This window comes from Eriocheir sinensis, chromosome 9 (assembly GCF_024679095.1).
Source record: "Eriocheir sinensis breed Jianghai 21 chromosome 9, ASM2467909v1, whole genome shotgun sequence".
Taxonomy (NCBI): domain Eukaryota; kingdom Metazoa; phylum Arthropoda; class Malacostraca; order Decapoda; family Varunidae; genus Eriocheir; species Eriocheir sinensis.
This window is the reverse complement of record NC_066517.1, coordinates 22,944,817-22,967,578: the sequence shown is the minus strand read 5'-3', so window position 1 is coordinate 22,967,578 and position 22,762 is coordinate 22,944,817. Positions and strand designations below refer to the sequence as shown.

General features: G+C 43.4%; 2 protein-coding genes and 2 long non-coding RNA genes across 5 annotated transcripts; 3 read left to right on the top strand and 1 right to left on the bottom strand.

The window, feature by feature from the left end:
- Nucleotides 1-1,376: 1,376 nt before the first annotated feature.
- LOC126996187 (threonylcarbamoyladenosine tRNA methylthiotransferase-like) lies at nucleotides 1,377-9,504 on the bottom strand. Its single transcript, XM_050856496.1, has 10 exons — nucleotides 8,186-9,504; nucleotides 7,581-7,731; nucleotides 7,166-7,303; nucleotides 6,863-6,955; nucleotides 6,462-6,650; nucleotides 5,799-6,001; nucleotides 4,477-4,622; nucleotides 3,266-3,446; nucleotides 2,305-2,451; nucleotides 1,377-1,774 (listed from the first exon to the last, which is right to left on the bottom strand). The coding sequence occupies exons 1-10, from the start codon at nucleotides 8,294-8,296 to the stop codon at nucleotides 1,463-1,465; spliced, it is 1,671 nt and encodes a 556-aa protein (XP_050712453.1). The 5' UTR covers nucleotides 8,297-9,504; the 3' UTR covers nucleotides 1,377-1,462.
- LOC126996194 (uncharacterized) lies at nucleotides 1,660-4,602 on the top strand. Its single transcript, XR_007751099.1, has 3 exons — nucleotides 1,660-1,797; nucleotides 3,221-3,477; nucleotides 4,456-4,602. It is a non-coding gene; the product is annotated as an uncharacterized LOC126996194 (long non-coding RNA).
- On the top strand, nucleotides 5,871-7,037 carry LOC126996196 (uncharacterized). The gene is made up of 2 exons (XR_007751101.1): nucleotides 5,871-6,020; nucleotides 6,841-7,037. It is a non-coding gene; the product is annotated as an uncharacterized LOC126996196 (long non-coding RNA).
- A 378-nt stretch (nucleotides 9,505-9,882) lies between the features above and the next one.
- On the top strand, nucleotides 9,883-22,745 carry LOC126996186 (BTB/POZ domain-containing protein 6-B-like). 2 transcript variants are annotated; one of them, XM_050856494.1, is made up of 9 exons: nucleotides 9,883-10,003; nucleotides 11,482-11,663; nucleotides 12,016-12,363; nucleotides 12,777-12,921; nucleotides 13,492-13,708; nucleotides 14,610-14,789; nucleotides 14,955-15,151; nucleotides 16,500-16,668; nucleotides 16,886-22,745. In XM_050856494.1, exons 2-9 carry the CDS (start codon nucleotides 11,483-11,485, stop codon nucleotides 17,177-17,179), a joined length of 1,731 nt encoding a protein of 576 aa, XP_050712451.1. In that variant the 5' UTR covers nucleotides 9,883-10,003; nucleotide 11,482; the 3' UTR covers nucleotides 17,180-22,745. The 2 variants fall into 2 exon arrangements, with proteins under 2 accessions (XP_050712451.1, XP_050712450.1); XM_050856493.1 differs by having other exon boundaries at nucleotides 12,774-12,921.
- Nucleotides 22,746-22,762: the final 17 nt, after the last annotated feature.

The window sequence follows — 22,762 nt, the reverse complement described above, 5'->3', positions numbered from 1 at the left end:
TTATACACCGAAAATAAAACAGTGTGATTGTGAATGAGTGAAATGTAGGGAGGAATGAAGGAGGACATGGAGAGGAACAGTGTAACAAGTCTTGGAAGTGTTGAGCAAGGAGGAGAAGGATCATTGCAAGTTTGACCACAAGAATGGGAGAAGATGGACTACAAATGAAGAAAAAAAAGAAGAAAGAAGATTGAAGGATAAAAACAGAGAACAGTGCAGAAGACTTGGAAGTGTTGAAAAAAGAGGAAAGATTTGCACTGGACGGAGCAAAAAGGAGGAGGATCATTGCAAGTTTGACCACAAGAATGGGAGAAGATGGACTACAGATGAAGAAAAAGAAAAAGAACGAAGGATGTAAACAGAGAAAGGAGAACATGGAGAGGAACAGTGATAAATTAAAGGAGCAAGAAGGAGAAGGATCATTGGAAGTTTAACCCCAAGAATGAGAGAAAATGGGCTCCAAATGAAGAAAAAAAAGAAGAAAGAAGATTGAAGGATAAAAACAGAGAACAGTGCAGAAGACTTGGAAGTGTTGAAAAAAGAGGAAAGATTTGCACTGGACGGAGCAAAAAGGAGGAGGATCATTGCAAGTTTGACCACAAGAATGGGAGAAGATGGACTACAGATGAAGAAAATGAAAAAGAACGAAGGATGTAGACCGAGAAAGGAGAACATGGAGAGGAACAGTGATAAATTAAAGGAGCAAGAAGGAGAAGGATCATTGGAAGTTTAACCCCAAGAATGAGAGAAGATGGGCTACAAATGAAGAAAAAAAAGAAGAAAGAAGATTGAAGGATAAAAACAGAGAACAGTGCAGAAGACTTGGAAGTGTTGAAAAAAGAGGAAAGATTTGCACTGGACGGAGCAAAAAGGAGGAGGATCATTGCAAGTTTGACCAGAAGAATGGGATGATAAACAACAGATGAAGGAAATGAAGAAAGAACAAAGGATGAAATCAGAGAAAGGAGGGAGAGGAACAGTGAAAAAAGGCTTGGAAGTGTTAGAAATAGAAAGTGGATTAGCACTGGACAGATCAAGATAGAGGAAGATCATTGCAAATTTGACCACAAGAATGGGAGACGATGAACTACAGTTGAAGAAAAAGAAGAATGAAGGATGGAAACTGAGAAAGGAAAGCATGGAGAGGAACAATAATAATAATACAAAAATAAAATAAAATAGAAATAAAACTAAAGGAAGAAATAGCACTGGATAGAGCAAGATAGAGGAGGATCATTGTAAGTTCGACCCTGAGAATGAAAGACTATTAACAAAGAAAAGAAGTGGAAGAAAGAAGAGCAGAGCATAAAATCAGCCCTTATCAGCTTACTCACGCTATCATCCTTATCTTGACAAGACGCAATAAAACACTCAAGACCTCCGTGACAGGCAGTATATTCACTCAACATCAGACAAAGGCACAAAACCTGTCAACTGGTCACTTTATCAGCCTCCACAACCCTCAGAGGTCCTTGAGCATCTTGAAGCACACCCAGAGAAGCTTCACCAGGAGGGCCGAGATGAGCAGGACGAAGCTTAGGATGATGTAACGCTCCTGCTTCATTAGATCCTGCTTGGCGTGGTGAATCTCCTCTCTCCCCGCCCCCACCCCCGCCAGGCCTGAGACAGCACCTCTGGCCAGGGGCTCGGCGATGGACGGGGGCATGGGCCGGCTGGTGTCTATGGGGCGGCCTCGCATGTAGTGTTTCCCGGTCTCGATGATCTCCACTTCAACGAGCTTCCCGAGGTAGTCGTCCTTCTGCGGCACCAACACCTGTGAGGATAAACTAAACTAAAGTAAATGGAACGAGAAAAATGTGTCTATGGATGTATTGTATAAAGAATGGATAACAGGCAGTTTATTTATTTATTTTTTTACAGTGAGGAAGGGAGTTTAAGGGTAATAACAACAACAACAACATAAAATTCCTGATAAACGCTCCTCCTCTTCCGTTTCTGAACTTTAATTCCACTCTCTCTTTCTTTTCCCTTCTCTCTTTTTCCCTTACTCTCTCTCTCTTTCTTTTCCCTTCTCTCTCTTTAAACTTACACTCTCTCTCTTTCCCTTACTCTCTCTCTATTTCCCTCTCACTCTCTCCCTTTCCCTCCCTCTCTCCTTACTCTCTCTTTTCCTATTGTCCTCAGATTATGTCCTTTTGGTATAGAAAGACAAATAACAATAATAATCATAATCTGTGCATCAAGTTATGGAGTATTCTTTCCTCTCCCTCTCTCTCTCTCTCTCACATTCTCTATTGCTGTCAGATTACGTCCTTCTAGTATAGGAAAACAAGTCACCGTTACCTGCTCGTAGTACTTGTTGTGGCCCACCCAGTGCTGCTTGTCATGCGATTCCTCTGTCACCAGTACAGTCTGCCTCTCCCCGAGCTTGTGGTCATAGGGACGGTAGGACTGGAAGAGGTCGGTCAGGCGCCGCGTTCGATTTTTAACCTGCAGAGAAGTGTTTTTTTTGTGTTTTTTGAGTATTTTCTTGATCTTTTATTTATTTATTTAGTGGTACAAGAAGTGTTAAGTGTTTTTTTCTTAAGTGAGGTTATCAATATGTAGTACAATGGATGTAATGTGTTTTTTGTAGGTGTTTTTAATTTAGTGTTATTTTTATGAAGTAAGATGACAAGCGATATTTTGTAACTCTTTCTATCATTAAGTAGTACAATGGATCTAATGTGTTTTTTGTAAGTGTTTTTAATTTAGTGTTATTTTTATGAAGTATTATGATGACAAGTGATATTTTGTAACTGTTTTTATCATTAAGTAGTAGAATGGATCTAATGTGTTTTCTGTAAGTGTTTTTAAGTGTTATTTTATGAAGTATTATGATGACAAGTGATATTTTGTAACTGTTTTTATCATTAAGTAGTAGAATGGATCTAATGTGTTTTTTGTAAGTGTTTTAAGTGTTATTTTGATGAAGTATTATGATGACAAGTGATATTTTGTAACTGTTTTTATCATTAAGTAGTACAATGGATCTAATGTGTTTTCTGTAAGTGTTTTTTAGTGTTATTTTGATGAAGTATTATGATGACAAGTGATATTTTGTAACTGTTTTTATCATTAGTAGTAGAATGGATCTAATGTGTTTTTTGTAAGTGTTTTTTAGTGTTATTTTGATGAAGTATTATGATGACAAGTGATATTTTGTAACTATTTCTATCATAAAGTCGTACAACGGATGATGTCTTTTTCAATATGGCAGACAATGATCTCTCCTCTACCTCCTTCTCCTCCTCCTCCTTCTGACCTCCTTGGTGGGTATTCTCTGCATCCTGGCCGCTGGGGTGCCGGGCCGCGGGTAGAACTGGTTGATGAACAGGGACGGGAACTTGTACTTGCGGCAGAGGTCCAGCGTCCCCTCAAAGTCCTCCTCGGTCTCGGTGGGGAAGCCGCAGATGATGTCCGTGGCGATGGTTATGCCCGGCACCCTGGAGGCATGGACGGTGGTGGCGGAACAAGGTTAGTGATTTTTATATATTTTTTTCTTTTTTTTTACATTGAAGGACATGGCTCAAGGGCAACAAAAAGAGTACCAAAAATAAATAAATAAATAAATAAATAAATAAATAAATAAAATAAATAAATAAAAGCCCGCTACTCGCCGCTCCCATAACATAACTTTAAATACCAATCATGCCTGACTTCCTCTCTTTTGTACGCTCACTTCTTTCCTTCTTATGTACAGCAAAGTCTCTCTCACTCTCTAATTATCTCTCATCCTTACATTCACACTCTTCCTTTCCTCATCTTTCTCTAGCTGCTTTCCTTCTTTCCTTATTCTGTACACCTAACTCCCTCCCTCACTCCCTAACTCTCACACACACACTTCTCCAACTGTTTTCCTCTCTATTGCTAACTCTTTCTCTCTGATTCTCTCTCTTCCTTTCCTTATGTTTCTCGACCTGCTTTCCTTCTTTCCTTATTCTGTCTAACTCCTTACTCTCTGCTTCTCTCACACACACTTCTCCAACTGTTTTCCCTCTATTGCTAACTCTTTCTCTCTGATTCTCTCTTCCTTTCCTTATGTTTCTCGACCTGCTTTCCTTCTTTCCTTATTCTGTCTAACTCCCTTACTCTCTGCTTCTCTCTCACACACTTCTCCAACTGTTTTCCTCTCTATTGCTAACTCTTTCTCTCTGATTCTCTCTCTTCCTTTCCTTATGTTTCTCGACCTGCTTTCCTTCTTTCCTTATTCTGTACAGCTAACTCCCTTACTCTCTGCTTCTCTCTCACACACACTTCTCCAACTGTTTTCCCCTCTATTGCTAACTCTTTCTCTCTGATTCTCTCTCTTCCTTTCCTTATGTTTCTCGACCTGCTTTCCTTCTTTCCTTATTCTGTACAGCTAACTCCCTTACTCTCTGCTTCTCTCTCACACACACTTCTCCAACTGTTTTCCCCTCTATTGCTAACTCTCTGATTCTCTCCCTTTCTCAGACCCCCAGACATGCCCTTCACCTCTCCTTCAGGAAGTCCACGACAGTGCTGAAGTCTTTCACCGTGTACTCGCGCCTCATCTCACCCAGCACCCCATCGCTGCCGGACTGGACTGGCACGTGAAGGAAGGCGTAGACTCGAGGGTGCTTCATAATCTCTGCCATGTCCTGCGAGGAGAGGAAAAGGAAGGACTGATTGATGGCTTGAAGGAGTTATTGCACTGAAACCAAAGGACGATTTTAATGGGTACTGCTTGTTTTGTTTTTTACTTTTTTACAAGTGTGCCAATATTAAGGCCAATGGGTCACCTGTACAGCAAGAGCAAAAGCAGAGAGAGAGAGCTTCATGATCTCTGCCATGTCCTGCGAGGAGAGGAAAAAGAGGATTTGAGTGATGGATTGAAGGAGTTAGTGCATTCAAACCCAAAGAAAAGGACTTGAGGATGCTTCACGATCTCTACCATGTCCTGCGAGGGGAAGGAAAAAGAGTGTTTGAGTGATGGATTGAAGGAGTTAGTGCATTCAAACCCAAAGAAAAGGACTTGAGGATGCTTCATGATCCCTACCATGTCCTGCGAGGAGAAGAAAAAGAGGATTTGAGTGATGGATTGAGGGAGTTAGTGCATTCAAACCCAAAGAAAAGGACTTGAGGATGCTTCATGATCTCTACCATGTCCTGCGAGGGGAAGGAAAAAGAGGATTTGAGTGATGGATTGAAGGAGTTAGTGCATTCAAACCCAAAGAAAAGGACTTGAGGATGCTTCATGATCTCTACCATGTCCTGCGAGGAGAGGAAAAAGAGGATTTGAGTGATGGATTGAAGGAGTTAGTGCATTCAAACCCAAAGAAAAGGACTTGAGGATGCTTCACGATCTCTACCATGTCCTGCGAGGAGAGGAAAAAGAGGATTTGAGCGATGGATTGAAGGAGTTAGTGCATTCAAACCCAAGGAAAAGGACTTGAGGATGGTCATGATCTCTGCCACGTCCTGCGAGGGAGAGGAAAAGGAAGGATCAAGTGATGGGTTGAAGGAGTCATTGCATTCAAACCCAAAGAAAGAGGATTGATGTAAGGAAATGTAGGATGAAAATATTTTAGCCCTTTGACTGAGGATTTCCAACAAGCAGACATCACCAAGCTACAGGAATAGAAAAAAAAGTGGCTGCTACAATTCAATGAAGAAAAATGTAGTCATGCACCTTGGGAGGGGATATCCAGCATACCAATACCATATGGGAAATACTCCACTATCCACCACAGAGGCAGAAAAAGACCTGGGAGTACATGTTACCAGGCTACCAGTGAAGGCCAAATCTGTGCCAACAATATGGTTCTTAGTCTTGCCTGTAGGTGGTCGAGGATGTACGGCGGATTGGTCATGCCCAGTCTCAGTCGGCAGCCCTCGGGTATAACCTCCACCAACTGCCACAGCAGCTCGGGAAGCGTGACGCCGATGTCCCGCCCGTACGCCCCGGTGTCTTCGGACGTCAGCCACACTTCACACACGCCCTCGCTGAATGACTGTCTGGCTCGCTCCACAATCTCCTCTGCAGAATAAACATATGGGTAAGTAAATAAGTGAATAAACAAACAAAATAGCAAATACTCAAACAAATAGTAGGAGTTTTGACAATAGTACAGTCTTCTTTGCAGTGAATGAGTAAATAAATGAATGTCAGCAGTAGTAAATGCAGTAAAAGTAAATGAATAAGTAAATAAATAAAGAAATAAAGAAACAAAAGAATAAATTCACAGCAAAGAGAAGGACTTTTGACGATAGCACAACCTCCTCTGTAGAATAACTCAATGAACAAGTGACCAAACAAATATATAAGCAAGCATACACAAGTAAATACACAACAAACAAATATGGAGAAACTTTTAACAATATCCTCATCTCCTCAATCAAGAAGTTCCCTCCTCCTTCAAAAGATAAGGAAAACATCGATCCCTTTAACCACTCTCTTTCCATGACTACAATTCTACGTAAGGAATCAAGCTCTTCACCTATAGGATAAGAGCCCAGTTCCCCGCGGGCGTGCTTGGTCTTGCAGTAGGAGCACTGGTTGAGGCAGCCGGTGTTGATGGAGATGATCTCAATGAGGGGGTTCCTTCTCACTTTGGGCAGGAGTAGCGACGCACCGCCTGTCTTCTTTCCTCCTTCCTTCTTCTGGCCTAAGAGTCTCACGGAGTTGCCTGGATGAACAAAATTGAGTGGCATTGATAAGACGAGTGACATCAATGGAATAGTGATGAAATACCAGCTTTCTCTCCTCCTTTTTTAACCTAAGAGTCTAAGAATTACCTGAAAAAACAAACCTAAAGGCATTGATGAAATATTTGCTCATTCCAGAGTTTGTGTGTGTGTCAGAGGATGTTTTCTCAGTGTGTTACAGAGACTCACCCACCTTTGAGTGTCTCTTCCACCACCTCCACCACTCGGTCGATCTGCTGTACCCCAATGATGCTCAGGCCGTCCAGGAACTCAGAGCGTGGTGCCCCTGTGAGGACATAAAGGTTCTGTTATCTCAGTCTGGTAATTGCTGTACTATTTGTTTCAGTAAATAAATTATAACTACTACTGTTCCTGACCATTTCCTCGCTCCCTTCTGAACCCTTTGCTTCTGTTCCTCTTTATTTATCTTCCTAACCCTTACTTTTTCAAGCCCTCTTACTCAAAGCAGAGTAAGCCCCTCCTCTGTCCTTCCTACCTTGAGGCACACAGCCAGCCACCACCACCTTCTTGCCTGCCTCCCTGCCAGCCTTGATCTCATTGCGGAAGTGGTCCTCTGCAGGGTTCTTGACGGTGCAGCTGTTCAGAAGCCACACGTCAGCTGCCAACTTGTCCTCTGGGGATAAAAAAAGACAATGGGAAATAATAAAGTTTAACTCACCTCCACAAACTAAGTAAATATAAAGAAAGATAATCAATCACAGGGTCCATACTAAGTGAAAACCTTAAAACAATCATAGTAAGAGTACCTTATGAACTCTCACCATGTAGTACAAACACAACGCTGCACCGTTATATAAAGAATACTATGAAAAACAAGATAAGAATTACTCTGCATCACTGGCATGGTTGGAGGTTCAGTAATATATGACAGCCAAGTCCCTACCACTCACCCACAATTTTGTAGCCATACGCCGACAGCTGTCCTGCCATGTACTCGCCATCAGAGCTGTTGTGTGCACATCCCCAGGTCTTGAGGTAGATGCGCTGAGTTCCCGGCACAATGCTGTCACACGTATCATTGCACCTTGCCTCCTCATCCTCCTGCAGGTGACATTTGGTTAGGAGAGGTGAGCATGACATCTTTACTAATATCTTAATAGGGCAACTTGGTAATGAGGATATAAATACATACTAACTTGTTATTTAGTGAGCCACAAGAGTATTCATGCCTGAGAACCTTTAACGTCACTAAAATTCCAGGAAGAATATATTTGTAGTATATTTATGGAATGAATTAGCCCTTAGATGTTTTGATATGTCCAGGTAGTTGTGGTTTTTGAGCTTGTGCAAGAGAATCCTGGGTGATATTGGAAAAGAAAGTGGCACCCTTATATATTACGTTACCTTACTCAAATTTAACTACTTATGATAGTTTCAATTGTCTCAGTGCTTGTTACTAGTATGTATTTATGAACTTAGGGAAAAATATAACAGAGGAGCGCCCACATTCTTCACAATAAGCTAAGAAACATCAGTGACAGCACCGGCCCCTCACCTCCATGGCGGCGGCGGGTGGCCTCTTCCTGCGTCTGACCCGCGGCATGACAGAGTTGCGGTGCCGCGGAACGTCCACGTCCAGGCCCACCAGGTCCTCAATGTCCTCCATGCCGCTAGACACACTTCCCCTGGACACACTCTGTTGCGGCTGTTAGTCTGTTGTTGGTGCTCCCCTTCCCTTGTGTTTCCTGGTTCAGTTGACTGCCGCCCCGACGAGCCTTCTTCTTCTTCTTGGAGTGTTTTATGGGGCTAGTTAGGCTGTAGGACCACGGCCTCCAGAGCCCCGTCAGTGGTAGATGCTATCAGGTGTTTTAAGTTTGTTGTTCTGTCACCAGGATGGGAATTAGGGTCGTGTTTTAAAACATTTTGTCGCACAAGTTCACATATTTGACATGGCTTTTGTAGGAGCAGTAGGCCTTACCAGGGGTAGTTTTATGACCTTGGTGGTAGTTTGACCCTTCCTCTTTGCCATGAACCTTAAAAAACACTCATGAAAACCCAATTGATCCCCTCTTTGACCTTTAGAAATAGTTGATGCCAGAAGCGATGGTGTCTTAAAATACAGCCCTTAGATCTTGTCAAGTTGCCCCGACTTCTGCAGGAAGGTTTGCGTACACTTGAGGGCTTGGAAGGCCGTGTTAGGGCTGTGGGTGTTGCTGCCCAGCAGGTCCTCTAGGGTTGGCCAGTGAATATGGAGTTTGGTTAGGGATGCCTTGAGGTTGGTGCGGAGAGTGGAATCTTGGGCAATGGAGTAGGAGGTGTTCCGGTGCGTCAGGCCGGGTGGGGCACCATGGGCAGTGTGGGTCCTGGACTATGTTCAGTCTGTGCAGGTGGGCATTGAGGCGTGTGTGTCCAATTCTTCTTCTTGAGTGTTTTATGGGGCTAGTCAGGCTGTGGGACCACGGCCTCCAGAGCCCCGTCAGTGGTAGATAATATCAGGTGCTTTAAGTTTGTCGTTCTGTCAGCAGGATGGGGATTAGGTCCTGTCGAGTTGCTGCCCCGAATTCTGCAGGAAGGTTTGCGTACACTTTAGGGCTTGGAAGGCCGCGTTCCGTTCCAAGGCGCCGCCCCAAGCCCCAACACGTCGCCTCGCCGACAATGTAAACAAACAAACCGTCCCTGAGGCTGGATGTGCTGTACTGACTGTTTCTCAATAAAACTTCCCCTATTTTTGCTTTCTAAACGTCAAAATTCGGTTTAAGTGTCATATTCATGCATGGAAGGCCGCATGGCTATTCGCACTATTGCCCCGTGGGTCTGTGGTGGCTGACAGGATCATGGTGGTGCACTGTACTGAAAATTCATAAATCTGGAACACAGAAAACATAATTAATATAACTGGGACATAACCTTACACCTCTTTCCCTCCCAAACGGAACATTACACATACACATGGATGCTTTTCGAACCAATGTCTTTCAAGCTTGGCAACACTGTCGTACCCACACTAATAACGATATTCAGCGGCAGTTATTGTTAAAACCGTTAATTAGGGATGTTTTATGCAATAGTTAATTAATTATGGGTCAGGAAACGGAAAATACTGTGCTAAGTACGATGATCTGGCAACGCTGAAGTGTACCCGGAGCCACCGATGCCAGATTATCGTCCTCAGAGCATCGTATTTACCGGCTTCTGACCCATAACTATACCCAAGAAAAACCGATAATTAACCATTTTAACGATAACTATATATGAAGGCAGTTATAGGGTTGGAGGAGACAGGAAATCGGCAAACATAAGAGGCTGAGTAGGACGACCTGGCAACGGTGTAAACGGGAGCAAAACAAACAAGATGGCGGCCGCGGCGAGGACGGTGAGGCCACGAACCTTTGCACACTCACCCACACTTTATAGGCGCGTTGGGGCATTAAATAACACAACCAACCAACACGTCAGACAATTAAGATCACCAGGGTAGCGGCAACAGGAGCTTAAGCACAAGATATAAAGGGAAAAACAGACTCTACCTAACCCCTTTCCTGGACGTGTTAGTCATGGGAAGATTAAAGAGAAGGGAACACACGCTTTAGGAGGCAAATAAAGGGAAGAAAAGGGGATTATTAGTGTGTAGAAGATGGGAGGGTAATTTAGCGATGAGGGGAAGATGAGGGATGCTGTGGGATGACATCTAGAAAGGGGCGGGGCTGGATTTGACTTTTTTATTTATTTTTCTCGTGGATTCGCAAGTAAAGGGGAAGAAAAGGGATTATTAGTGTGTAGAAGATGGGAGATTAATTTAGCGATGATGGGAAGATGAGAGATGACGTTTCGAAAGGGGCGGGGCTAGGATTGACATTTTTACCTATTTCGTAGCTTTTACTGACTCGCCATGGACAGAACGGGATAAAAAGGGATTATTAGCATGTAGAAGATGGGAGGTTAATTTACAGAGGGGGTGTGATGAGGGGAAGATGAAGGATGACGTGTCTGAAAGGGGTGGGGCTGGGATAGTCACATTTCTCTTTCCTGTGGCATTTACTTATGAGAACGGAACAGAACACACTCACTTTAGAAGGGTATTTAAAAGTGTGTAGAAGATGGGAGGTTACTCTAGAGGGGGAGATGAGAGATGCTGTGGAAGGATGTGTAGAAAGGGGCGGGGCTGGGATGGACATTCTTCCTCCTCTTGTGGGCGTTCCCGAAAAGAAAAGAAAAAAAAGGTGTATGGTTAGAAAGGGATGCATTTTTTTCATCCGTGGTTATGAAAAGGGTATTTGTCGATGTAATTATTTTGTGTGATCATTATGTAAGCTTTCCTGGGTATTCTTCCTTTTGTGGTCTCTGTTGCCTTCTCTACATCTGTACTATTCAATTACACCTTTTTCAATTCATTTCTCACTAGGACAATTTATTCCATTCAACCTTTCATCCATATTTAAAAAGGCACAGTAATCATCATCATCATCATCATTATCGTTTAACGTCCAATTATTACCTATGGTGGGGTTGGACGGGATATGAGCCTCCTCCACTGTTGCCGGTCTATAACCATTTCTTCCGTGATGTTCAGTGTCCTCATATCCTCCTCCACCACCCTTCTCCATGTCTTCCTTGGCCTTCCTGGTGATCTTCTGCCCAGTAAAATCTATATTCAACTAGTATACAGTATTGACTCAGCTATACTCAGAAAGGGTTAAGGGTCAATGCCACAGCTCATCTAGGTCATATTGTCTTTCATTAATGTATTGTTAACCCTTGACTGCCTCCTCTGATGTAATAATAAAAATAACAACAAAGATATCTGTCACCCCATATCATTCTAGCTTTTCTTCTGGTCGTCTCTCTCTGCAGCATGAGTGTGAAGTGCGAGAGTGAGGGTGAGCCTAGCCTGCGTTGCTGCCACACCGCCTCCACCGCCGCCACCACTACCGCCATGGACAACGGCAGCCAGACGTCTCCCTCCAGCAAGCAAGTGTGCAAGAGGACCCAGTATGAGGACCCTTTTGCCCTCCACTCGCTCATCTCAAGTTCAGGTTTGACTTTTTGATCTCCTCTAAATACAGAATCATCTATATAGTTTTTTTTTTTCTACTGTAAAGGAAGCAACTTAAGGTGAAACATTTATGAGAACAAAAAAGCTTGCTAAACATTGCTCCTTGTCTGATCACCGCTCTTAGTACCATTATTGCTCCTTGTATGTTTATCTGTATGTCATTGCAGAAAGTGAGTTTGAATAAGGAGGGATTGTATTTATCACCTAATTTTTTCAAGGTATTACATATATTTATTTAGTATATGGTAGATTTTTAGGTTAGCCTTTTTATAAGTTACCGGTAATGCCTTTTGAGGATCCTAAACTAACTGATCCTCTTCTTTCATCCTCAGGGAGTCTCCTCGATAATGAAAACTCCCTCTTCATGGGCCCACTCTTCCCCCCCCTGCGTGGGATCGAAGACCAGTGCGAAGGGGGCAACACAGGGCGAGTAGGTGGCCGAGGCAGCACTGGGGGTAGCGGCGGAGGGGTGCTACAGCCCTCCAGCGCCCCCACCTCCCCCCAGCACCGCCACACCAGCGCCACATCCCCCCCACCCCTCTCCCCAGTCCCCCTCGGAGCCTCAGCGGCCTCCACTTCCTCGGACCCTAATTTCCACGCCACCAGCCTGCGCGAGCGGAATGCGGCGATGCTCAACAACGAACTGATGGCTGACGTGCATTTCGTGGTGGGCCAGCCAGGTGGGTGTAATAGTATATAAACCTTTATTTGAGTGTGTAGAGGCTTGGAAGTCTTGATTTTGGCCTTAAACTGATTTGATATATAAATGTTTACAGTGGAAGTTAATTATATTGCAAGTAAGAAGTTAAACGGATTATTTAGTGGGGTTATGTAACTCCTTTGACAGGGCTTAATAGTTAACTGTTTATGGAGGGATGTGAACCTTTTATTTATTTTTTCCTATGGTCATACACTCTGTTTATTATAACTATTACTCCCATCACAAAATACTCCATAGATAAATAACCTTTGCATAATTGCCAATGGAAAAAATACGTCCCTTACCACCCATACACATTTATTCTTCTCTCCTTTCTCTTTTCTTGTTTTCTTCTTTCTTCATCCTGTCATGCCCTCCGTCCTCCCCCAGCAGGCAGCACCCAGAGGATCCCCGCCCACAAGTACGTGTTGGCGGTGGGCAGCAGCGTCTTCTATGCCATGTTCTACGGGGGGCTCAAGTCAGAGGAGGAGGTGCAGGTGCCTGATGTGGAGCCCTCGGCCTTCCTCACTCTGCTCAGGTGCGTCTCGAGGGCTGTGGGTGCAGGTGTGTGTTTTACCTGTGGTAGTGGAGCTGTTGTTATCAGTGCACTTTCCTTCTTTAAATTACATGTATTAGTTATCTTGCTTCTCTTTTTGCATCAAGAGGAGCATGCTAACAGTCATGCCTCCATATTCTGACCTTTTTTCCTTCAGTTTTCCTCATCCTAATTTATCCCTACAATCATCTGCACCCAATACCTCTTCATATTCTAACTGCTTCCTCCCATTCTCCCTTTCCTTTTTCTTCCCTAACCTCATCAACCTCCAATTCCTCTATTTCCTTACTCTTCTTCCTCCCATTCTCCCTTTCCTTTTTCTTCCCTAACCTCATCAACCTCCAATTCCTCTATTTCCTTACTCTTCTTCCTCCCATTCTCCTTATCCTTGTTCTTCCCTAACCTCAACCTCCAATTCCTCTCCTTACTCCTCTTTCTCCCATTCTCCTCATCCTTCTTTATTCCTAACCTTATATACACCTTATGCTGCTATTTCCTAACCCTACTTCCTCTCATACTCCTCTAATTTTAACTTCCTCTACACCCACAAAGGTACCTCTACTGCGATGAGATCTGCCTGGAGCCCGACACTGTTCTGGCAACACTGTACGCGGCCAAGAAGTATCTGGTCCCCCACTTGGCTCAGCAGTGCGTGAAATTTCTCGAGGTCTCGCTCACTGCCCGCAACGCCTGCCTCCTCCTCTCCCAGTCACGGCTTTTTGAGGAGCCTGAACTGATGACGCGATGCTGGGAGGTCATTGATGCCCAGGTGTGTGTGCGTGTGTGTTCATCTGTGTTTATCCAGGTGTGAATCTCTTCAGGTGAATTGGTACACCTGTCTGGAATGTGTGACTTATTTAGTGTTAGGCGTATGTTTGTTTGTTTGTTGCTAGTTAAGTATTTGTGCCTAATGACAGCTTTGCCAATTCAGCCATTCCCTTCTTTTTCCTTCCTTCTTTTTGACCTATGTTTCATATCAACAAACTCACACCTCACCCTCTCCATTCATCCCCATTTTCCTCTTTTCCTCAGGCTGAGATTGCAGTGCTGTCAAATAGATTAACCCAGTAGCAGTGACGGCCCAAATTTGTGGCTTTACCGTGTAGCAGTGATGGGCCAAATTTGTGGCTTTACCGTGTAGCAGTGACGGCCCAAATTTGTGGCTTTACCGTGTAGCAGTGACGGCCCAAATTTGTGGCTTTACCGTGTAGCAGTGACGGCCCAAATTTGTGGCTTTACCGTGTAGCAGTGACAGGCCAAATTTGTGGCTTTACCGTATAGCAGTGACGGGGCAAATTTGTGGCTTTACCGTGTAGCAGTGATGGCCCAAATTTATGGCTTTACCGTGTAGCAGTGACGGGGCAAATTTGTGGCTTTACCGTGTAGCAGTGACGGCCCAAATTTGTGGCTTTACCGTGTAGCAGTGACGGGCCAAATTTTTACCATGATATAAACCCCCCAAAATAAATGATGCATAAACTGATCACAAATGCGTTGATATATATTATGCAATGGTTTGCGTGAGTGATGATTTTTTCTCATTTTTCTCGCCTTTAAGAAACATGATCCCCGCAGCTACCGGGTTAATAGTGTTACTAATTAAAGCTCCCTTAAGATTCGGTTTCTGTATTTACTTCTTCATTCCTTCTCTCCTTCCTTTCCTTCATCAGGCCGAGATGGCACTACAGTCCGACGGGTTTGTTGACATTGACTTTCCGACCCTAACGAGCGTGCTGTCCCGGGAGACCCTCAACTGCAGGGAGATTGTGCTCTTCGACGCTGCTCTCAACTGGGCTGAGGCTGAGTGTGGGCGGCAGGAGCTGGAAACGACCCCTGAGAACAAGAGGGAGGTAGGCGTGCAAGTGTTTGTTTAGTTTATCCTCCTTTCAATACAATGTCTACCTATCCGATGAGAAGAGAAACTGTGAAAATGGATAAAAACCTCCTAACTTGCAAATACTGGAGTAGCATTAGTGGCTGTCAGGTATTCTAATCTTGCCCGCCCGTTGTCTCAGGTGTTGGGGCAAGCCATGAACCTGATCCGCATCCCCTGCATGGAGCTGGCCGAGTTTGCCAACGGGGCCGCACAGTCCGGCATCCTCACCCTGCAGGAGACGACGGATCTTTTTCTCCACTTCACGGCCCGCAACAAGCCCTCCGTCGCCTACCCCATCAAGCCCCGCCAAGGCCTCAAGAAGCAGATCTGCCACAGGTTGGTGGGGTGACTCTGGTGTATGTTATAGTGGGGGTGCAAGCTTAGAGAGGAGTTAAGGGGGGGATGTTCTTGGATAGTTAAGGGGGAAATGTTCTTGGATAAATACCTATATGGAAAGGTATATAGATAGATAGATAGATTAATTCATTGATTGATTGATAGATTGATTGATTGATATAGATAGATTGATTAATTGATAGAAATAAATAGATAGATTGATTAATTGACAGATAGAGATAAATAGATTGATTGATTGACAGATAGAGATAGACTGATTGATTGATTGATTGACAGAGATAAATAGATAGATAGGTAGATAGATACATATATAGTGAACTCTTGATTTCATAAACTAAAAGAGGGAAGGAATTGCCCAAGAAACATAGGAGTCCAAATTTTCTGAACATCTCTATAAGAAAAGAATTTTTTGTGTGTGTATGTGTGTTTTTAAGTTTTACAAAGGACGTTTTCATGAGCATTTTAAGTTGCATGTATTCTTAGAACCTCTTAATATTTCCTCAAGGGACTTATCATCTTGAAATCAACCAGTGAGAACAATAGATATCTCAATAATTTAACCTGGTAGCAGCGGGGATCACGTTTCTTAATGGTCCCTCCATGGGCGTCCGCAGGGGGGGGCAAGGGGGGGCATTTGCCCCCCCCTGGAAAATAAAAAAATTGAAAAAATTTCCGAAATATTTGTTTTTCTTCAATTTTCTCTACCGGAGAAAATGTAACTGAGCTACTCTGTCAGATGAAAAAGTGCCACCATTTTGCATCTAAGCTCTTTCCTGGGAGCAAAATTTTTTCCAACAGGGAGGGGGACACCCCCTCCCCTCAGACCCCTCCCCCAGGACAGCAATCTCAGGAGTCAGGACAACATTGCCCCCCCCTGCATTTTTTTCTGCGGACGCCCATGGGTCCCTCTAAGCGAGAAAAATGAGAAAAAATCACCCCTCACACAAACCATTTCATAATATATATCAAAGTATTTGTGATCAGATTATGTATCATCTATTTTGGGGGGTCTATATCATGGCACAAATTTGGCCCGTCGCTGCTACATGGTAAAGCCACAAATTTGGCCCTTCGCTGCTACCGGGTTAAGGATTCATAACAGTAAACATATTTCCAGGGCATCATTTGATTAACTTACATAAAACTGCCAAAGCTTGAATTGTGTCAGCAGAATCATATATAAAGTTATAAACAAATGAAAATAAATAAAACTAACCACTAAGGATGTATTGAGAGTGTTGAGGCATGGACTAACTAACACACAAACAAAAACAAACAATAATAATGACAATGTCCCGTCCTGCGCCTGCGTCACAACGTTTGGTAGGTTTCAGTCGTCAGCGTACCGAAGCAACCAGTGGCGGTACCGAGGCCGCGTGGACTCCATCAACTTCATGGTGGACAAGAGGATATTCATCGTTGGTTATGGCCTGTATGGGTCATCCAGCGGGGCGGCCGACTACAACGTACGCATCGAGCTGAAGAAGTACGGCGAGGTGAGTCTGTGTGTGTGTGGGACTGTTGGGGGCTGGGAGGGAAGGGATCTGTTGGAGGGTTGCAGTAATGGGTTCTGATTTATTCGTGTAGTTTTCTTGAGTGATGATGTCATGTTATACTTTTCCCCTGTTTTGCTCACCCCTCTGTTTGTTTTCCTGCTTGTAGTGGCCAAGGAAGTGGTGGTGTCATGTCTTTCTGTTCCCCTCCCCCACACAGGTCCTGGCCGAGAGCACCACCAAGTTCTTCTCTGACGGTTCATCCAACACCTTCCACGTGTACTTCACCCACCCAGTGCAGGTGGAGCGTGATGTCTACTACACCGCCTCCGCCATCCTGGACGGGGCAGAGCTCTCCTACTTTGGGCAGGAGGGCATGAGTGAGGTGAACATGGGGGCGCTCACCTTCATGTTTCACTGCTCCTCAGAGAGCACCAACGGCACGGGGGTCCAGGGCGGCCAGATCCCGGAGCTCATATTCTACGGCCCCACCCCAGAGAGCTCGGAAAAGTAGTGGCCCGTGGCTTTGTCTCTCCCGCTAGAGATGGTCTCTGTAGCCTATACAATGGTTATACCATTGGGTGTATTATAGCTGTAAGGACACCAGTCACTGGTGGAACCAATCTTCCTCTGCAAAGCAAGCTTCAGCAGAATGTTAACTTTGTCAGTTCTGTTGGTTATTCATGATTTATATTACAATTATCTTATTATCACATTTAATGTTAAAACGAAGTGGCAGTTTCATGTAGAGAACTTTGGTGAGTGAATTTGTGATTGTGGATAGAGTAACTGTGCGTTGAGTAGAACAGAGTGAGACTGTTAGAATAATTTTATTGGCTCTAGTGTAACCAAGCACTGTTGAGAGCAGCTGTGTTGTGTGTGTTTGTCCCGTGGTGCTGTGGCCATAGCAGGCAGAGCCATAGTTTGGAGGACAACTCAAGGATGCCCGGAGCTCTCTGGGTTGGGGAAGGGAGGCTTGGCACCATGCTTAGCATTCTCTGCTGGGGGGTGGGGGCCCTGAGGTGGCTCCCAGACGCACAACAATAGACGGTGCTCTGCCACATCCCCACTGGGAGGAGGGACTGCCCTGGCCAGGCCTGTACCTCCTGGCATGTTGTGAAGGGAGCGTTACAGACGGCTGCGGTGCTTCCCGCCTCTGTACCCCGGAGAACACAGACTGGTGGTGGTGGAAGGCACGTGTGGAGTGTCCTGTAGTGCTGCCTTGGTAGTGTGTGTATAAACTTAATTCCCATTGGCTGCTATCCCGTGTTACCTGTACATAAAGTAGAGTCCCCAAAAGAGATATAAAACGATAGGAGTAATAGTGCATGAATCCTATCCACTCATTAATGTGCCATGGACAGTTAGTGAGCAGCAGTCAGTCATCAGGAGCGTCACAAGCAGGATGAGGAACTGTCAAAGGAGTTGTGTGCGAGAAAAACCCAGCTTGCCAAAAACGGAAACTGGAGAGAACGTAGCTAGTCTGAGGCTGGAGGGTGGAGGGCAGTGTTGCCAGATTGTCGTCCTCAGCCTATTACATTTTCCGATTTCCGACCCCAAAAACTGTCTCCTTCGCCCCAAGAGCTAGCTTCATTAATAGTTACCGCTGAAATGGTTAATTACTGATGTGTTTCCATTTTTTTGCATTAGTTGTGGGGGTTAATTTCTGATGTGTTTAGTTTTTCTCATTAGTTGTGGGGGTTAATTTCTGATGTGTTTATTTTTTGTATTAGTTGTGGCTAATTTCGGATGTGTTTAGTTTTTCTCATTAGTTGTGGGGGTTAATTTCTGATGTGTTTAGTTTTTCTCATTAGTTGTGGGGGTTAATTACTGATGTGTTTAGTTTTTCTCATTAGTTGTGGGGGTTAATTACTGATGTGTTTATTTTTTTACACCTCCTATCTTATCCCTACTAACGTCTTGATCTTTACGTTATACAGTAGCTACTTCACCCTCGTACCTGTCCCTACCTTCCCCCTCTAACCTCCTTATCCTTGCCTAGCTACCTTATCGCATTATTACAGTTTTGGGGCCAGAAACTGAAAAATACGATGCTCGGAGTATAGTGATCTGGCAACACTGGCTCGAGGGGTTACGAGTCGTCATCTTCAGGTTATCTCTCTCTCAGGTGCTCATTCTTCTCTGCATCCCGCCACAGTGTAGGAACGCCTGCACTGCCCTGGACATAATGGCAGTGGGAGCTCTTTGTCTCGTGGATTCCTGCTCCCATATACCTGCTCATCCAGTGGTCCGCAGATAGAACTATTTTTTTCACATTTCTAACCTTTAATATCCGCATTTATATAGCCTTTAATAAGTACCATGAGTTTTAGTTTTATATTATATGTGTACAGTGTGTATAGATTGTTGCATTTAATATATTTTGGCTTCCTTTGTTACCAAGAATATCATCAGTTTGTGGTCTGTATTGTAAGACACTTCCGCCTCTCATATCAACTGTTTTCAAAGGTCAAGAAGGAGATTAATCGGGTTCTAATGAGTCCTTGTTTAGGTTCTTGGCACAGAGGAATGGTCAAACTACCACCAGGGTCACAAAACTTGCCCTGGAAATGCCCCGAACTCATACGAAAGCCTTGTCAAATATGTGAACTTGGGCGACGAAATGTTTAAAAATACGGTCCTGTGTGTAAAAGGAGATTAATTGGGTTCTAGCAAGTCTTTCTTTAGGTTCTTGGCACAGAGGAATGGTCAAACTACCACCAGGGTCACAAAACTTGCCCTGGAAATGCCCCGAACTCATACGAAAGCCTTGTCAAATATGTGAACTTGGGCGACGAAATTATTAAAAATACGGTCCTGTGTGTAAAAGGAGATTGATTGGGTTCTAGCAAGTCTTTCTTTAGGTTCTTGGCACAGAGGAACGGTCAAGCTACCACCAGGGTCACAAAACTTGCCCTGGAAATGCCCCGAACTCATACGAAAGCCTTGTCAAATATGTGAACTTGGGCGACGAAATGTTTAAAAATATGGTCCTGTGTGTAAAAGGAGATTAATTGGGTTCTAGCAAGTCTTTCTTTAGGTTCTTGGCACAGAGGAACGGTCAAACTACCACCAGGGTCACAGAACTTGCCCTGGAAATGCCCCGAACTCTTACGAAAGCCTTGTCAAATATGTGAACTTGGGCGACGAAGTGCTTAAGAATATACGGTCCTGTCTGTTTAAAGCTGTCAATATGTATCGTCACCCTCATAAAGTAATCGCCTAAGTCATTTTTCAGTGGTTTCCAGGTTTTTGTCTACCTGGTACATCAATTTTTCAACAAGTGACGCCCATATTTGTATAGTTGCCTTCATCATTCAAGGCTCGAGTGTTCTAGAATCGGCCTTTTCATTTCTGCCTAAACCTTAAGCCAAATGAGATGACGACGGTTCTTTTCCAATTTCCTGAAAAGTATAAAATAACGACTTTAGCGGTTTGTTTACGAAGGTGACGATATGATGAATGTCAAGGCTCGTCTGAGAACTCTTGTATAGCTAACTGGAGCATTTGAACCTAATGATGAGGTATGAAAATGTATATTGGAGAGGCTGGTGTGTGATCCCTTTAGCAGTGTTGTTAAAGGAGGGAGAGAGAGAGAGAGAGATAGAGGGGAGTGCATATAGTAATGGTTAAGGAAGGGGCTGTACTGTGCTTGTGGGTGACAGTCTGGGACCTCAAGCTCAAGTACATGCAAACCTCAGTATTCGCGGTGGTTAAATTTGATTGTTTTTAGGAGCAGCGTTTAGTGGGATTTTTTTATTCTATGCTTTTTTTGTGCCCTCGAGCTGTTTCCATTCCTGTAAAAAAAAGAAGGTTCGCTGTAAAACGTCGCTTAGCTTTTCACTCTTAAGCTAAGTGGTAAAAAATGGGTTCTTGAGTTTGCGTTGTTCACGTCTACTTAAAAAATTACGTAATGTTCGTGACTCCATATCAGGCGTCGAGAGATCAAAAACTGAGCTAAACTGAGGCAAATAAGATTGGTTTTGGGCACGGAACTTACTTATTTGTTTGTTATTACTTGTGGGGTAAAACAGACATTTATTTCACTTTCACATAAAAAACAACATTGAACATTCATGACCCCATATCAGGTATTTAGAGATAAAAAAACTGAGCAAAACTGAGACAAATAAGATCAGTTTTGGGCACGGAACGGACTCATTAGTTAATTATTTTTCATCTAAGAACTCTTACATAGCAAACTGGAGCATTTGAACCTATTGACGAGTTATAAAAAGTATATTGGAGAGGCTGGTGTGTGATCCCTTTAGCAGCATTGTTAGAGGAGGGAGGTAAAATAACCCATGCATTTAGAAGTCTCCTTGTGAGTGGCATTCCTGTAATTGAAAGTGCCTGTCTGTGGAAAGGTTAAAGTTTGAGAGATTACAAATGTCATCGTCAGAGAACCGGTCAGGTCAAGTCGTAAACATGCGTCAAAACTGTGAATAGTGAGGTTTTCCTGTATATCTCATAGTCTATACACGTTTATGTTTAGTAATGGTGTTTATTTTCATAGAGATGTTTATATATATTGTAATGTGGTATGTCTTGACCACTTTTCGTCAGGCCTTCGCGGCTATGGAGGCTACAGGCTTTATGTAATAGTTATGTTGTGAAGGGTCCAGCGGAAACACTCGTGATGGAGGAATTATATCAAATCACAATATTTCTTGATTTTAACCCGGTAGCTGCGGGGATCATGTTTCTTAAAGGCCCATCTAAGCGAATTAATGAGAAAAAATTATCACTCACACAAATCATTTTATAATACATGTCAATGCATTTGTGATCAGTTTATGCATCCTCTATTTTTGGCGTTCATGTCAAGGCAAAAATTTGGCCTGTCACTGGTACGCGGTAAAGCCACAAATTTGGCCCGTCACTGGTATTCGGTAAAGCCACAAATTTGGCCCGTCACTGGTACACGGTAAAGCCACAAATTTTGCCTGTCGCTGCTACTGGGTTAAGGAAATGGCTCTAAATTCTTCTGAAGCTGTAATTTCTATTGGTGAACTGTTTTATATAATTCTGTGGAGATTTTAAAGTTTGTGTTATCACAGAACTAATCTTCCTTTTTTGTGTAAGAATTTCTAATGGCGTTCTTGGGAAAAGCTCAATCAGTGTATCAAGGCTTCTATTATCTGTTGTGACAAGTATTTTTACCTGATACTTCTTTTAATCATAGTGAAAGGGATATTTGATTCACATTTTGCAGTCAACTTCTTTTAATCATAGTGAAAGGGATTTTTGATTCACATTTTGCAGTCAACTTCTTTTAATCATAGTGAAAGGGATTTTTGATTCACATTTTGCAGTCAACTTCTTTTAATCATAGTGAAAGGGATTTTTGATTCACATTTTGCAGTCAACTTCTTTTAATCATAGTGAAAGGGATTTTTGATTCACATTTTGCGGTCAACTTCTTTTAATCATAGTGAAAGGGATTTTTGATTCACATTTTGCGGTCAAGGCTTCGGTTCCCAGGAAGTGGTTCTCCTTCCCTCTAGCGGGTCTCGGCCTGGACAGCCTCAACAGTCACAAAACACTACTTCATGGGCCGTATTACAAGTCCGAGAAGTTTTGGGTCCCTACAGAGTTCGGGATGAATGTCTCTGTAGGGACTCGAAACTTCTCGGCTTCGACTCGTAACACGGCCCTATACTTCATGTCACAGGTTATGCAGGTGTCTAACTACTACTTATTGTGTATATATTATTTATGAAGATTTTTTCACTTAAACGGAAATTGCAGGAGGAGAATCTACACTGAAATCCTGGTTTATAGATCTTGTACAGCGTTGGACTGAATGTGTATAATATGGCACCTTAGTTTTCTTCCTCGTGTAGAAGAGAATATTTTCTATGTTCAAGAAGTAGCCGGTTATTCACCTTTCCAGTGTAGCGTTAACTCAAAGGAGCATAATGAGCAAAAGCTGTACAGACTGTCCTTAGATGCACATATTTTCCAGAGGCAGTTTTCAAATTATGGAGTTTTGCAACCACAGAAGTTTAGCATAAATTACTTGAAATATAACTTGAATACTCTGTAGAGTCTCATTCTTAGTAAATCAGTTTTTATGACCTGGATATTATTTACA